This window comes from Lactuca serriola, chromosome 1, assembly GCF_051521515.1.
Source record: "Lactuca serriola cultivar US96UC23 chromosome 1, Lser_US96UC23_V15, whole genome shotgun sequence".
Lineage (NCBI taxonomy): Eukaryota > Viridiplantae > Streptophyta > Magnoliopsida > Asterales > Asteraceae > Lactuca > Lactuca serriola.
The window spans coordinates 95,057,030-95,074,593 of NC_136408.1; the positions used below are offsets into that span (position 1 = coordinate 95,057,030).

Genomic DNA, 17,564 nt, shown 5'->3' on the forward strand with positions numbered 1-17,564 from the left:
TTTATTTATCCTTACAATGGCGTATATGAAAAATTGATGTTTGAATATTAGCAATAATGGATTTGGTTCTTATTATGTTATTTATGGAAAGTCGAGAATTTACCAAATAGGGAGAGTTCTCATCGCCCAAGTTTCAATTGGACAGAAACTTGGAATCATGCAACTTGGTTGCACGATGAATGAGAAATTTCACATTTGGAAATTAGACTAATTCATTGACAAAGTGTCAAGTGAAGGACTAGGAGATCAAGCACACAAAGTTGCGTGTTAATCAAGTCCACCATAAGAGTAACAATGATATTCGTCATGATTTACTAAAGGTTTAGTAAATATGATTATACTTACAAGATTAAGTGTAATAGCAGAACGAACAAGAATAATCAAGTAGGCAGAAAGATAAAAGTTTCTCCATTCTAAGAAGAAAGGGAGAGTAGCCTTTATGCTTTATGATAGGTCTTAATGATTAAGAACCATATCTCAATTGATCCTCTAAGTGAGTCTTAGTACAATTGTATGTTTAAGAAGAGGAATTAAGGATTGAAGAAATGGTTAAATCAATAAGTCAATCATATTTCGTTCCAAAACAAGTCTTAATGTTAAGAGTGTGACATTGAGTGATAAGTATTAAGAAGGTTTATAACATTAATCAAATGTGGAAAATTGTGATGTCTTGGATAAGACAAAGACCAACTAGGACCAATTTATGAAGTGTTTTGATAAAAGCTACACTAACTCTTGAATATTTGTTTGTCAAGAAATGGTTGTTGACAAGAGAATCTTATATGTCAAGGAGTCAGTGGGAGTCTTATTGGTCTTGAAAGGTTTCAAGAACAAATCAAATAGACCTTATCGATCATCACTAGCACACGAGTTGAGGTTTACAACCTATCGTGTTGACATTATTTTGTTTATGTGTTGTTCCAATTGAGTTAGTTATGCATGTGAGACCTATGAGTTCTCATTTGAATGCATAAAAGGCAAGGACCTTGATAAATGAAAAGTACATTGATAAGAAAAGGTGAGCTGCTTAACTACTTGGAAGATGTGGTGGGCAGCTGTGCTACCATAAGGCAAGAAATTGAGATTAAGAAAATTCGGTCCATATGAGTTTGAATTTGTCGTAAACCTTGGTTTTAACAAATTCACATGGATATGAACACATACACCGTTTAAATCTAAGTGTCATAAGATTTCCTCCTTCATGAAAATGATTGTGAGGAAATACTTTCACTAAGAAAGATTTTAAGAAGATAGTGATTGTAAAATTGCATTCTCGAATTCGATTATGGTTACGGTATCCCTTTCCATAATTTGAATTGTGAGGTTTGGCAATTGTTTACACACACATATGAACTATCTAAGGCAAATGTGTATAAGTTCAAGAAGCCTTGATAAAAGATTATCAAAGCATTAAGTATTAGAAACATGGACTTAAGAAATTCAATAGGTATTGTTTTTCTGGAAGTTAGTTGTTTCTGAATACATGTCGAAGCTAGTGGGAGCATAAGTGTTATGTTTATAATAATCATCATGATAGTGGGAACATAAAAGTTATGATTGTATGATTATTAAGGCACGTATTGCAAGTTAGCAATATTAATTATAGAAAACAAGAGTTATACCTTGCAAAGTCGTAAGGGTTGTAAAGTTGTTTTGCTATAATTAAGGGAGAGAATATTATGCTTCATTTCAAATCTAAAGGATTAGGTTGAGAAATGTTAATAAATTTAGTCAAGGGTACATAGTGTGTTCTTAAAATTTCGATTATGATTACGACATTCCTCTTCACAATTCAAATTTTGAGAACATAGCAAATAAAATATTATGGCAGAAGATTGATTAAGTATCAAATCTTTATGCATCGTGTCCCATACGCTTCGGGTATTGGATCGATTGCAAATGCTATGATATTTGACCATTCTAAAATTTTCCAAATGTCTAGCGCATTTAGAGGGAAAAAGGACAAGAATCGGTTTTGACTAAAATAATTAAACAACTATCAAAGGACAATCCAAAGTTAGCCGAGGATTGGTCGCTTGTGAGTAGTTAGAAGTATAGTATTGGAAAATATGGAAATGTTTCCATATTGGATGGATCATATCGACATTATTATGAGTAGATGAGATTCTATTAAGAATGAGTTGTCATATGGAAAATATGGAAACGTGTCCATATTGGGAATTGAATATTGAAAATCTATGTCTAGATTAGAAACTTTTATGCAAAAAGGATGTTCAAAGGAATGTACTTTGAGTGAGAGACATCATATCTAAGGAATTGTATTGTAACAATCTCCAATAGAGGACTTTGTAATATCATTGGCAATAGTCTTTGTGACTTTGGTGCAATGACATTACGAAAGGATGATTGCATAAAATGTTAGAATCAAGCATATTCTATAAGTGGCAAGAATTTGATATTCTTACACTTATGAAAAAGGATTTGCAGTTGTGAAATGAGAATGATTGGAAATGTACTCAATTTGATCTATTTCACAAAGTAAGAACCATAGGTAAACATTGTGTGCATGCTAGGAGCATGGGACAAGTGTAATAATTCAAGTAAGAAGTTGATTACCCGAAACGACAAATAATGAGTAATCGATATGGTGATAAATAAAAGGAGCTTTATTTATACTCAAAGGTTTGAGGCCATATGGGATTAGTATTATTCTTGTGTTTCACTTTGCATGTTTTGACTTCCAGAATAATTGAGTTTATTAAGAATAATCGAATTATTCAAACAGACCACAGTTAGTCATACGTTGGAAGTAAGTATGAATGAAGACTGTCATGAATTGGTTTGTAGATTGTCTAGAGCGTATTAGACATAGCAAAGGTTTGTTGTAACGTTCATGAGTGCTTATGAATATGAATTTGAGCATTGGATTAAACCCACGCTCACTTGGATCACTCCATGAATTGTATCACGAGTGATTGGTGAGACGATAACATCTTATATTCTTGAAACCGAGATGTGTGAGTTGTATCTTGCAAATCGGTTGCACATTGATAATATGTAAACGCACTAGTAACTTGGTGTTATAAAACATATTGTTGTGTGTGATTCGGTGAGTAAGTACAAGCAAGCATTGTATCAAAGTTTATCCGTTCCTTTTATCCAATGTAGGATAAAAGCGATATCTTTGGGCCCCTCGATGATTTTGTGATAACAAACGTAAATGCTCGGCCGGGCTAGGGCTAATTTGATTTGTTCAATTAGTCAGTCGTCATAAATCGGGAATCGAGATATAGTACAAAGAGAATGATTTGAAATCATGTATCATACGATATCTAGAATGGAGGAATATATGATCCCTTATCTAAGGACACGCGTATCTGATAGGATCAGAGTTGACAGCGGCTTTGGAAAGCTACGATTGCAGATCAGGATCTGAAGTCATACGCAGAATAGTTATTAGACTTATCCAAGTGGGAGACTGTTGGACTAGTGTCTAAGTCCATAACTATTTTGGTATGTACTTGACCCGATGGTGCATGGTCCTTTTGGGTTGCCTTCACCAAAGCAACTTGATAGGATGAATTATGGAGAGAAAGGATTAAATATGATTTATTAATATATTATGGGAATAATATATTAAAGGAGAAATCATATTGTTTAATTAATATTAGTCAATAATTAATTGGTAATTAGTTTTGTGACTAAAAGAGATTAATTAAACTTAAGGGACTGGAATTGTAATTATAAGATAATTGCAATTTGGGCCATGGATTGCCTTGTATTAAGGGGTGGACGAATTCTATGGGGAAACCCATAAGGAAATCGTCCAAGGCCTTAATTAAAGGAGTCTATGGGTTGCTTAGGGCTTAAGCATCCAAATTAGTGTTTCCTTGTTAGATAACCCTATTAGTCTCACTATATATAGATCCCTAAAGGACCAAAAACGTGGACAAGACTCCTCTAGGGTTTGTAGACGTTTTTGGGCAGCCTCCATCCTCTCTCCTCTTCATCCTCTTGCTTATGGTGTTTGTGAACCATTAGAGGGTGACAATTGTGACTCTAAGCTTTCTAAAGTCAATACAAGGAGATTTGGGATTGTTATTGCTACATAACAATCAAGGTAACATCTTAAACCTATTCTCATGTTAATATGATTACTTGAATGTTAGAATTAGGGTTTATAGTCTTGGATAACTTGCATGTACAATAGAGAAACCTAGATCCAAGCATTAGGGTTTGTATGAGCACATAGGATGTTCTTAGGACCAAAACCCATCAGTTTAGACCATCCTAATTGATAAAATTGGAAACTTTATCCATTATGAAGCTATAAGGTACCAGATTTGATGGTATGAGCCTTGGTCTCTAGGGATTAAGATCTTAACGAAGAGAATAGCATTCTGCCAGAGACCACGTCATGGCCAAGGAAGGCCCACGACATGGCGGTGCTTTGTCTCTCGATTATTTTGTCATGTCTTGGCCACGGCGTGGCGACGTTAAATTTTTGACCAGTTTGACTTTTGGTCAAACTTGAGTATAATGAAATATCTGGCTAAGGAATGATTTCAGTTTGGCATTTAGGTAGCTTGAAGTAGTTGTTATGCTATTAAGGTAGCTGTTGAGCTTCTGTTGAGTAGCTCATGTGAGTCTTCTCACTATACTATGAAGGATGCTAGTTGTCTTTGCGAATCTTGCATGGAAGACCAGGGTTTGGCCCCTAGCATTTGTTTGAAAGATAAGGGTTTGGCCCCTACAAATTGTATGAAGGACCAGGGTTTGGCCCCTAGAATTGGCATGAAAGACCAAGGTTTGGCCCCTGGCAATTATATGGAAGACCAGGATCTAGCCCCTGACACTTGTATAAGTAAGAACATGATTTGGCCCGTGATAGGAAGTAAGACTATGATTTGACCCATAACATTCAATTGGGGTTGAAATATATACATTATGTTATGTATGGTATGTGGTATTTTGGGGATCTCACTAAGCTTCATGCTTACGATTTACGTTTATTGTTTCAGGTACTTATGGTTCCAAATGGAAGGGCCCGACTTGATCGCACTGCATCCCCTGAAGTTTTTTTTCTACACTATCCATTTTATGATTTATCTGATGTTTGAGAATACTTTATACTCTGGTTATCTTTTGAACGAATAAATGAATGGTTTTGGGTTTGAAAAATGAAATTTGTACTTAGTATTTTTGGGACGTTACATATGTCTCCTAACCTTCATCCGACATTACATCCCACTCCAACTACCCCCTCCCCACTTTCCTCCTCTACTCCCTCTCCATCTACCCCGTTCATCCCCTACTCTATCTCCTCATCACGAGGATCATCCATCCCCTCCCTCACCGACTCACCACATGCACACCCGATCTCGGAGTGGTATTATAAAACCCATTGACCGCCTTAATCCACACTCCACCTCCATTTCTTCCGTCCTGCGGTCACACATATAGGCTTTGAAAGATCCAAATTGGCATAAAGATATGAATGAAGAATACAATGCTCTTATTACAAACGATGACTGGGTTATTGTGTCATGCTCACCACAAACCAGTGTAGTATGATCTATGTGGTTATTCAAGCATAATTTTAATGTTAACGGGTCTCTTTCGCGCTGTAAATATAGGTTAGTAACTAATGGGCACAATCAACAATAGGGGATCGATTGTGATGAGAGATTTGACTCGATTGTTAAACCGACTACTATACGTACAATGCTCAGTTTGGCTATATATAGGCATTGGACCATTCATCAGTTGGACGTGAAGAATGCATTTCTTCACGGTTACCTTCTATAGATTGTCTACATGCATCAACCCCCAGGTTTCGATGACCCCCAATATTGGAATCATGTTTGTCATCTTTAACGATATTTATATGGACTCAACCAGGCCCCTGGAGCATGGTACCAACGATTTTCTCATCATGCCCTTCTTATGGGGTTTCACCACAGTCTCACTAAATTTTCTTTCTTTATTTACCATCATGGAGCCGACATTGCCTACTTGTTGTTTTATGTTGATGACATTGTGTTAACCGCCTCTTCCCATGCTCTGCTTCAGTCCATTATTGCTCAACTTAATCGTGAGTTCACTATGTCTGATCTGGAGGCCCTTAACTATTTTCTTGGGATCTCTGCCACCCGCTCATCTCACGGTCTTTTTCTTTCTCAACGAAAGTATGACTCTTAGATTCTTGAGTGTGCCTATATGCTTCAGTGTAATCCAATTCGTACACCTACCGAGACTACTCATAAGGTGGATGTCATTGGTCCTCCCGTTGTTGATCTGTCTCTCTACCACAGTCTTGTCGGGGGTCTTCAGTACCTCACTTTTACTCTACCAGACATTGTCTTTGCAGTTCAGTATATATGTTTATTCATGCATGAACCATGGGAGCCTCATCTACACGTTGTCAAGCGCATTTTACGCTACATCATAGGAACCTTGAATCTCGATCTGCAACTTCATGTTTCCCCAATCGTATGATCTTCTTGCATACTCAGATGTTGACTGAGGCAGATGTCTGGTATCTCGCCGTTTGACCTCAGGATATTGTATTTTTATTGGCAATAATCTCATCTCATGGTCTTTTAAACGACAAGGGGTCATCTCGCATTCTAGTGCAGAGGCGGAATATTGTGTCGTTGCCAACGCCGTTGTAGAGACATGTTGGGTTCAAAATTTGCTTTGTGAGCTTCAGTGTCCGCCCACCAAAGCCACCATTTTCTATTGTGACAATATCAATTATGTTTACATGACATCGAACCCAGTTCAACACTAGTGCACGAAACACATAGAGATTGATATTCATTTTGTGTGTGATCTGGTTGCTAGGGTCGCAGTTTGTGTTTTTCGCGTGCCCTCTTTCACTCAGTACGTTGACATTTATATATATATGTTTAACGAGTTCAAGTCCAGTTTAAACGTTCAAATTTTTCTTCCCGATAAAACAATAAGGGAATGTTAGTGGGTACATTTATGTATATGTTTGTATTGTATTATTTTATCCCATTGTGGTTAGGCTCCATTGTTTTGGTCCATGTGCCTTGTATGTATTGTGCATTATTTATATTTTATACGTATCATCTAATCAGAATGGATTTCATAGGAAAATATAGATTATCAATAAAAACATGGAATTCTAAGCGAAACTTCGATGTAAACCACAAGTTTCCAATGAAATATAAATTTAGGAATTATATTACTACCTTATAATTACCCGTTGCATTTCAATTTTGCTCGGATCTACCAACTTGGTACCTCGTTATTAGAAATGGATAATGTCACAAAATTACAACAAACATTTCTCAATTTTTCTTTAAGTCACTTATATTTTAGTTGCATTCAACAGACCAATAAACTTTTTTCTATGTCTCATTATACCATTAGAACAGATTTTAACCGATGAAGTGGTATTTAACAACTTTATGTGTAGTCCAATGTGTCATTCAATATGATAGAATTTGTTCGTTTATGTTCATGTAACCGTTTTATCTTAACTACGTCTTATCATGACTCAATAATAGCAACCCACGGTGAATGACACACAAGGCTAGAAATCCACTCTAATGGTGTAAGTATACTTGATAATGTTCAAATTTTATACACAGATTTAGTCTAGCATATAGTTAATCTAATAAACTTTGATGTATATATTGAGGTTGTTCTTAAACCTCATAAACTTAAATATGAGATAACATTGTTTAAATTTTACTAGTAAAGTAGTGTGTTGTACATTACGTATACTAGTTTTAGATTTTTTTTATAGATTTAAGAATTCCAATTTAGAAAAACTGTCAACTATAACTAACTAATTTGTAGGCAATATTATATAGCACGTGGTCAATGTAAGGCTCAGCGAGGTAATAGGACAACGAGAATAACGTGCAAAAACCGATCATCGTAACCTATATAAACCATACTTTAAAAACTATTTTCCTAATGTATCTATTTTCTCATTTTAAAAACACAAAATTTTCTTTTATTTTTCCTTTTTTTTTAATCTCAGAAACATTTCTCATGGAGGTTCATCTTCCTTCAACGTTTTCACATGTCTACTTGGAGCCTAGAAGACAAGTTTCCGACAAGCTACATGTTTCTATTGATTCTCTTCATTGCACATAGGGTTTTTGATTTGATTGATTCTTGTTTTTTCAAAAACTCAAAACTTGTTCGTCCATCCAAGAACAAAATAATGTTGCCTGATGTGATTCTGCCACCAGAACAATGTTCGATGGTAAATACTGCATTATTCACCTGTTTATTTAAATGAATGTTCATGTCATTTAGGTGTAAAATTTTACAGAAAAACTACAAAAAAAGGCTCATTTTATTATTATTATTATTATTTATTTATTTATTTATTTATTTATTGTTGTCAATGATCTATACCCAAAATGAATAAATTGAGCTCGAGTTCAAGATTTTTGAAATTTGATAAACTGATCTAAATTCATTACGTGAAAAGTAGATCATGAAACACCGACAATCAATAAAGCATCCACGGTGAATTGTGATTATACACAATCATAATTACATTGTGTTTTTATGTTTTATAGAAAGAAAAAAAAATTATACATAATTACATTGTGTTTTTATGTTTTTTAGAAAGAAAAAAAAATTATAAAATGAGCATATAAACTTAGGGTAAAAATCTAAGGATATTTTTATTATTTTAATATTAAAAAAATTATCAATTTATTTCCAAAATTAGGAGAAATAGTTGAAATATAAAGGAGTTTCTAATCGCTTTTTGTTCTGGAAAAAAAAACCTCACATAACAATCTATGATTTTTTTTTAAAATAATTATTTTATGCCCCAAAGAAACTCAAAAACATCTAGAATATTTAAGATTGATGCATATCTTTGGTTTTTTTTTCAAGTACGTATTTATTTCCATCTCAATTTTGTCAAATGTGCATGCACAATGTATATAAAATTCTCAAGCCAAAAATATAACATATACATTATCCATTTCATTTTCAATTTGAAAAGTTTTACACCTTTTATTTTTGACAAAACGTAAACAACAACAATATGCATCAAGTTGTAAAGATGGAAAAAGATAAAAGGAACTTGGTCACATTCCATTCCAATTTCTTTTTCATTCTTATCTTTGATTTGATTCTTGACGTCTAAAAGAAAAAAAAGAAGAAGAAAGAAACCCATGCATGCTTTTGCTTATCTAACTTCACTACCTAATACGTCATTTTCTATGTGCCAAAATCACTATTTGGACTACTATTTCAATAATTTCAAGAATATAAACATAGCCGCGTAATGTTTAAGTAGTCTTGTAGTTCTTCGATTCTTTGAGATTGAGACTTGGAGCATTTCTTTTGAATGGCAATTAGTTTTATGCACGTCCTTTTAATGCAAAATTATGGTTCCAACTTCTCTTTCCAAATATGGGTATTTTCGTATTTTCGTACATATTCGAATGTTGTTGTATAGTTTCACATTGACTATAGCTATATTTCATGTTTATTCACCGTTTTATTGATATTCCAGTGTTGTACAGTTTCATATTGCTATAGCTATATTTCATGTTTATTCAACAACTACTTAATTCCAATATAAAAATACTGGAAATTTTCCAATCCATCCAACATAAGTAAATGGTTTGAGATTTTAACCCAACTCGATTTATTAGATAAATTTGGTAACCTTCTCATTTACTTTTCTCCAACATGATCAAAGTTAACCTAGGTTAATCAATTTAAACTTTTTAGATTTTACACAAAATGACAAAACAAAAAAAAAGTTCAAGTTAAAAAAACATAACTAGTCATTAATTAATTGTCCAAATTGAAATATTAAATAAATCCAAAATAAACATCATTATATATTTCTGAGTAGATGGGTTATTTTCAGCATTAACTCAACTTATTTAATTAAATTAGTTGAAAATTCTAACCCATCTTACAGGTTTTAGGTTGGATTCGAGTTGGGTTGAACCGTTAAGACTGTTGTATATTTGATTTACTTCTCATAATACTCACTGCATGGTGTGATTAGTGCCTAAAAGGGTTGCAATAAAAACAACTTTATATATAGAAAGTAAACATTAGTTATAATAAACATTAATCTCGTTTAGATATTGTTGACCTTATTAAACATGAGAAACTTTGGATGCATAGCACAAATTCTTGTTCTTCTTCATGTCAAACAAAAAACACAGAATCTGAACCTGATAAGTACATATTACTGTTGAATAGGTTCATATCACTTAAAAAAACGGGCCAAATTTATATTCTTTTTTTATCCCATCGAATTTGGTTTTAAGTTGGTCGACTTAGCTTTCATAAGGGGCACATGGTGCACATTTGACTAGAACATTTTTTCCCCTTTTTTATAGCATAGTACAAAAGGACGAAAGTTTGGTACAAAACGTGAATCGATCACGAATGAAAAACCATTGTACAAGATTTGAGAAAACATTTTATTTTGTTGAGGTTTCTATTGTTTGCATATGTTTTACAATTATATATCTTTTCCTTTTTTCATGATCTAAATGTCATTCTTTTGGTTCTTTTGTTTTTCCAGGAACAATTATCGAGTCCGTTTAATGCTCAAATGTTAGAGTTTTGTGAATCGGATTTGTTTCAAGAAACCATGCAAAACTCTGAAGTTGCTTCGAGTTCAAATTGTTGTTATGAAGAACAATCCTCCAATCCACCGGATATTATCAATGCCGCCACCACAGCCGCCACCACCACCGCCAACTTCCATTTGATGTTTGAAGAAGAAATAATGGAAAATGACATTTCTACCTCTATTGATCTCGCAAACGCTTCCCATTTCACCAACCATCGGTACCCTTTTAGTAATCAAGATCAATTTGATCTAGATTTGCTCCAAAACCAAATTCCTACAATAATAGACGAAAACAATGAAGCAAATGCCCGTATTTTTTCATATACTAATACGGTTTTGAATGATCAAGTGGGGCCCACGATTGGACAAACACAACCATTGTCGACTGTTTGTGAAGAAAGCGGTCTAAACTCCGTGTCACCTTTGAAGTTCATGCGGTTGAATGATTGTTTGTCTCGTAATTATTCGTTCATTGATCCATCTATAAATTCATTAGAATGTTCCGGGATTTTCAAAGGGAATTTGTTTTTAGGAAATGACATGCCACGTCATGAACTTGAATTCCATGGAGATAACGGTGGAATCTTTGGTTGTGATCCTCCGCTACACGCTTACAACTCTAATGAACTTCAGGTATTTTTCGAAATGTTATTTAGATACACTTGGTTCTTAGGGGTACATAGTTCGAAAACTATGTAGTAGTTTCAATTCCAATATGGATTACTGTATTCTACGTCAGCCCTGGTTTTCTGACATAATTTCAATATGGATTACATTATTCTATGTATTCTATGTCCGTCTTGGTTTTCTGACATAATTCTTTTGGACAGGACAGTGTGGCCCAACTTAGAGTGATTAGAAAAATAATTATTTATTTATTTATTTATAAATGTTATGTGGTAGTAAAATAGTTATATTGTTTCTAACAATAGGTTTATGTTTGTTTTCATTTGTTGAAACTTAAAGGCACTTAGCAATGAAAGCCAACATCTTGTAAAGGGAAGTGTGAGTTCTACCACGCCATTGGTGTCCGATATCACAAGCTTGGAGTCAGAAACCTTCAGAGTTGCCACCAAACTCACAACTGAAGAAAGGAAAGAGAAGATCCATAGATACTTGAAGAAAAGAAAAGAAAGAAATTTCAAGAAGAAAATCAAGGTACAAAAACCCAAGAATCATATGCTAATTCTAATTTCTATCACTCGGTATCTGATTCAGTAGAAGAAGTATCCTTTTCAACATTCGCAAATCGCAATCATCTCCTCTTATTTTCTGCAACAAAAATGAGATTGCAAAGAAAATTTATATTCTTAAGATGAAAATTGTAAAAGAATATAAACAATTAGATTTGTGAATTGCTATCTGATACACTAATTACCTTGTTCGAAGAGATTATCAGACTAAATTCGGAGCTCTTTCTGCAGTACGCATGCCGGAAAACTCTGGCAGATAGCCGGCCACGAGTAAGGGGAAGATTTGCAAAGAACGATGAATTCGGGGAGAACAATAAAAGCAACAGCAACGATACCGATGAAAACGGAAGATCTTTCGATGTAATGTCCAATTGATTGATGATTGATCAGTATTATTCACTTTACCTGTTTACAAACCCCAAAATTTATTGAAATCGAATTCGTTCTTGTGAATCGGCAGCTTGTAGTGAAGGATGAAGAACAGAGTTTGGAATCATCGGACATCTTCCCGCATTTAAGTGGATTGAATTCATTCAAATGCAATTATCCGATCCAGTCATGGATTTGAATCCATGGAGATATGGTGATGCAGTTTCAGCTCTCTGCACGAATCGCGTGTGAAACTGATATCAAGGTTGATTTAAAAAAAAAAAAAAAAGTATGCTAAAATTAATATTAAAATCATTTTATTTAAGATATAGTTTATTTGTTATTCGTCTAATTTACTCTATACATAAACAAAGGGAGCCAAAATTACGAAAAAGAAATAACATTATCTAATTTCTTTTAGTTGTTCATGTAACTTTTAGTTAAACATGTAATATGTAAGGAATTTTTTTGTAAATGCAACCTACATAGTTATATATGTAACTCTCAATGTCAATAAGATTAATTATATTTTTTGTTTTTCAAGTATGGAGATTTTTTGAAATTTAAACAATGAAAAGGTGAACACCATGCATTTTTAAAATGAGGTTTCGTATATTTTGATTAAGCTTTCATATTTTTATTTTTCTTATTATAAGAAAATCAACTAATTAGGCACTGAAATCTCATATAAAAGGTCTAATGTTCAAGTCTTGAAAAATATATAATTTTTTATAATCATTTGATAAATGTTATGAATGACAAATTTATCAAGTTTATTTTCCTATCATGTGTTGATATCATTTTCTTATTATTATTATATACAGACAATGTGCACAATAACATCTTAAAACCTTGATATTGTGTCATGTTATGTTTTGTTGTCAGACTTTACCTCTTTCTACGAATTTCATTATTGAATATTTTGTCTTTGTTTCTTATTCTTTATTTTCATATTTAGCAAAAGATCTCTATATTTTGCTTTGTGTAACCATGTTGTTGCATTGTTGCGGATGACAAAAGAATATCAAGAGAAAATCAGATAAATCAAGACAAAGTAAAAAAAAAAGCATTGTCAACAATGACACATGGTTGCTCCATCATCGAATTTGTTGGTGTGCATTTGAATACGATGGAATAATTGTTAATGGGTGTTGGCTTTGATGACCGAAGAAATAACATCGGCGATTATTAGAAGTGGCAGTTGAAAGGAAACAATATATAAATAATCGACTTATAAATAATATAGACATTATAAAATGAAGATGGATTTGTAATGGGAAAAACAAAGAGGAAGGGATTGTTTATGTACAAAAAAAGTAAAATGAACTTGATGATATATATATATATATATATATATATATATATATATATATATATATATATATATATATATATATATATATATATATATATATATATATATATATATATATATATATATATATATATATATATGGAAAAATGAATATACCCTTAAGGGTATATAAGCTTAGGTACCCAAACCCACCATAATATAATACGTCATTTTATTTGATATATTCATTATATTGCTCTTAAACTTCAATTATTAACTAGATTTACTTTCAAGGTTTTCAAAATTTCACTAGTATCTTTCTCTTACATTATATCTTTTTGCCGAACACCTAGTATGCTATATATATTATAGTTCAAAATGAAATATATGTAAGAGGAAGATAAATGTGAAATTTATAAAAATCTTGGAAGTAAATCTAGTTAGAAGTTAATTTATAAGAATATTTGACAATTACAATGTATATATATATATATATAATATAAAACGATGTAGAATGATGAGTTAGGGTACCTAAGGGTATATTCACTTTTCACATATATATATATATATATATATATATATATATATATATATATAGAGAGAGAGAGAGAGAGAGAGAGAGAGAGATGAATGATTTGAAAACTTATAGTTTCCCGAAAACCCGAGAACTAAAAATTAAACGTTAGATAAAAAAAAGGTCAAGATGTAAGTTGGCATTTTTGTAAATAAGTAGAAAACTAAATAATAGACAAGAGTATCTTAATTAAATTAGGCAAGGGTACTATCGGAAACAACATTGTAATTAAATTATATAAATTTTCCGATAAATTAATATTGCGATCCACGATCTACCTCCTCTTTCCAATGATCTTCTTCTTCAGTCATTCCCCTCATATATCTCTTCTCCGTCCCAACATCGAATTGTGTGTTGCATCATCTCCACCACTGATACGGACCCATCCCATACTAGGCTCGTATCAAGCCATAAGCCCAAGTGTAGAACTCACTCCCAAAACCCAGCTTGTAAGAGGAGGGGACACTTAGACTTATAAGCCACCAACATATAGTACTTTCAGCCGATGTGGGATCATAACAATACCCTACACTATAAAGAGCTAACGTCCTTGTTGGTCACGTGTAACGTCCCAAAATAGAAGACTAAAAATTTCTTTTAATAAAACATTACTTTAAGCAAATTCATCATTTCAAAACATAAACAGAGTATTAGTTTCCAAAATACATGTTCGTTATCAGAGTAAACATTCCCAGACTGTCTAATCTATGGTGTGTGCCATGCGATCAGCCCCGAGCTCTTCCCTCCGCTACCGGAAGTACCTGAAACCAAAACTGAAAACCGTAAGCACGAAGCTTAGTGAGTTCCCCACCCTACCACATACCATGCATAACCACATACTGCACGTACTGGGCCACGCCCGCTATTCTGGGCCTCGCCCGCTACAACGGCCCCGCCGCTCCAGGCCCCGCCTGGCTTCGAGCCCCGCTCGGATACAAATCTGTTTCACTTAGGCCTCGCCTGTCACAGGGCCTCGCCCACTAACATATAATAGCACATAAAAATATCACATCACATTACATAAGCTAAACACATACTAACGGATCTTGTCCTAAGGCCTCGCCTATCTCTAGGCCCCGCCCCTGTCCTGCTACTGATGAGTCATGGAACCCCGTCCATACTCCTGCTGATAGTGAGGTACGGGCCTAGCCCATCCTCACTCCTTCCCTAACTTGGGCCTCGCCCCTGATCTGCTGCTACTGAGATATGGAACACCATCCACACTCTACTATTGGTGAGATACGGGACCTCGCCCACACTCACCTCCCTACCAGGCACATACAAGTATCACATAGACAACAAGTATAAACTATCACATAAACCATTCCTTGGGCACCCGCCCTCTATCATTGGACCTCGTCCCGAATATCATACTAGCATATTGTGCCTAGGGCTAACCCCCGGTCTTCTACTCGTAACTACATGGGTCGGCATTGTGGCCGTAGACCCATTCATACAAAGGGAAACTCACCTGCATTGGCTGAACTAGCTGATGAACCCACTAGCTGATGCCCGACAACTCTCTGAACTCCTGCTCCACTCGCTCCCCGAGCTACCAATATCAATGCAATACTGAGTCTAACTGACCCCCGAAAGACAACCAAGTCAACTATGGTCAAAGTCAAAGTCCTGGTCAAAATCAACCTTCCAGGTCAACCCTACTCGCCGAGTCACCCTATTGAATCGCCGAGTTCATATGTTCAGAGTCCTATTCGCGACTCGACTCGCCGAGTCAGTCCATGACTCGCCGAGTCTACCGATTTCCAAGTCCTGACCTGTCCAACTCACCGAGTCTCCATTCGACTCATTGATTCGAGTCTCAACTCAAAGGGTTTGGGGGTTTCGCGACTTGACTCGCCGAGTCCAAGAACAGACTCGCCGAGTCCAAGACAACCTTCAACAGACTCGCCGAGTTGTTCATCCAACTCGTCAAGTTCCTGCCCAACTTCATCTAACTTGACGAGCTGTTCATCCCACTCGTCGAGTTCTTCCAAATCTTCATGCTACTCGCCGAGTCCACTCAAAGGGCTCGCCGAGTCCATTCAGATCTCTATACATGCAAAGGACTTTTGAGTCATGCATGGACTCCAAACTATAGATCTACCCTTCCCATTCCTATTCCTCACGTAAAGTTGCAAACTTTACGTGTAGAGAAGGAGATCTAGGCAAAATACACCATAAACTAGGGTTTAAGGCAAAGAGGCTCCATAATCAACTCAAGGGCTGAAACTTTATGCTTTCCAAGACCAAAATATACTTAGATCTAAAGTAGCAACTCCAGATCCGGCTTCTAACTCAAATGGATCACTACTCATGGCTAAAAGCCCCAAAACTCACAACCAAAATAGATCTAAAGGAAGCGGAAACGACTTAATACCTTCAGATCAGAAATATCTTCCCAATCTCATATATATAGCCCCCTCCTTGCACCTTCAAGATCCTTCTTCCTTCTCCAAGCTTTAATGCACTCCTCAAGACAACAATAGGCTCAATCAATGGATATGGCGGCTAGGGTTTGGCATTCTGGGTTAGAGAGGCAGTAAAGGAACCCTAGGGAAGAGAATGAGGCGCTTAAATAGGCCCCAAGTCCCAAATTTAGGGTTTTCCTCGAATAGACCTGACTCGCCGAGTCTCCTTGGCCGACTCGCCGAGTCGGTCACTTACTCCTCGACCCGGATCCCGCTTGGACTCGCCGAGTCCCCCCTTAAACTTTGGGTGTTACAACTCTCCCCCACTTAAACTAAACTTCATCCTCAAAGTTTGCTATGGCCCACCGCTGCGATCTGCTTTCATAACCCACTAATTATCCCAACACCAGCTGCCTACCTTCGCTGGTCTTCCACCCGGTCATTCTGACTAACATAATCCTCGCGGATAAAAACCTCGGGTCAAACCTGACCCTGAACATCCTGGAAACACAGCTTACTCACCGGCTAGTACTCAACGAGTACTGCACTGAACCTATAGGGGTTCACCCCTTCTTTCCTTGCGCAAATTCCTTGCCTTCCCAAGGCAAAGCTCCATAACCAACTATTTCCTCTGTCACTGTGAAGGTCCTATCCTTCACCAACTCCATCACCCCCGCTATTTCCAGTACGGGTCATCACCGCTAGTAACCACTGACACTCCTCTCTTCCAAAACTTGGTGCCGAGCACCCCTCGGTTCAACTAACTGAATTCCACCATGCACTGCTTACCCGCAGTACTACTGACTGAAAATTCTGTTATTCCTTGTCTGCCTTCCGGATGAACTGAGACCACCCTGGTCCCTACCAACCTATCAATGTCTGGATTACCGGCTCCCACCGGTAGCTAGTCCCAACACCACCACTAGTCGCTCCCAGCGACTTCCAAAGAAACTTCGACCACCTATAACTGCTCAATCTATTCTGCCATTCAGGCACTACAAACCTGGGATCCCTGATCCCCTAACTTGACACTAAGGTCCCTACCAGGTCCCACCTGCGCTGCTAAAACTCACGGGCCTCGCCCACGGGTCCCACCCACCTCTATCCTTCTAGTCTCACTAGTCTAATCACTCTCGCTCGGGCCTCGCCCACGAGT

The 17,564-nt window shown here is 35.8% G+C and overlaps 1 protein-coding gene across 2 annotated transcripts; it reads left to right on the forward strand.

Moving 5' to 3' along the window:
- The first annotated feature begins 7,939 nt into the window (after positions 1 to 7,939).
- LOC145095484 (uncharacterized) lies at positions 7,940 to 13,453 on the forward strand. 2 transcript variants are annotated; one of them, XM_079033352.1, is made up of 5 exons: positions 7,940 to 8,209; positions 10,520 to 11,203; positions 11,537 to 11,728; positions 11,995 to 12,123; positions 12,224 to 13,453. In XM_079033352.1, the coding sequence occupies exons 1-5, from the start codon at positions 8,024 to 8,026 to the stop codon at positions 12,329 to 12,331; spliced, it is 1,299 nt and encodes a 432-aa protein (XP_078889478.1). In that variant the 5' UTR covers positions 7,940 to 8,023; the 3' UTR covers positions 12,332 to 13,453. The 2 variants fall into 2 exon arrangements, with proteins under 2 accessions (XP_078889478.1, XP_078889484.1); XM_079033358.1 differs by lacking the exon at positions 7,940 to 8,209 and adding an exon at positions 10,340 to 10,428.
- The last annotated feature ends 4,111 nt before the right edge of the window (positions 13,454 to 17,564 follow it).

Excerpts from the sequence above, each read along its gene's own strand:
- LOC145095484 (XM_079033352.1), top strand. The coding sequence starts at position 8,024 with ATGTCTACTTGGAGCCTAGAAGACAAGTTTCCGACAAGCTACATGTTT. Across the intron at positions 11,204-11,536 it reads ACAACTCTAATGAACTTCAG|GCACTTAGCAATGAAAGCCA; the intron begins GTATTTTTCGAA and ends TGAAACTTAAAG. Across the intron at positions 12,124-12,223 it reads AAAACGGAAGATCTTTCGAT|CTTGTAGTGAAGGATGAAGA; the intron begins GTAATGTCCAAT and ends GTGAATCGGCAG.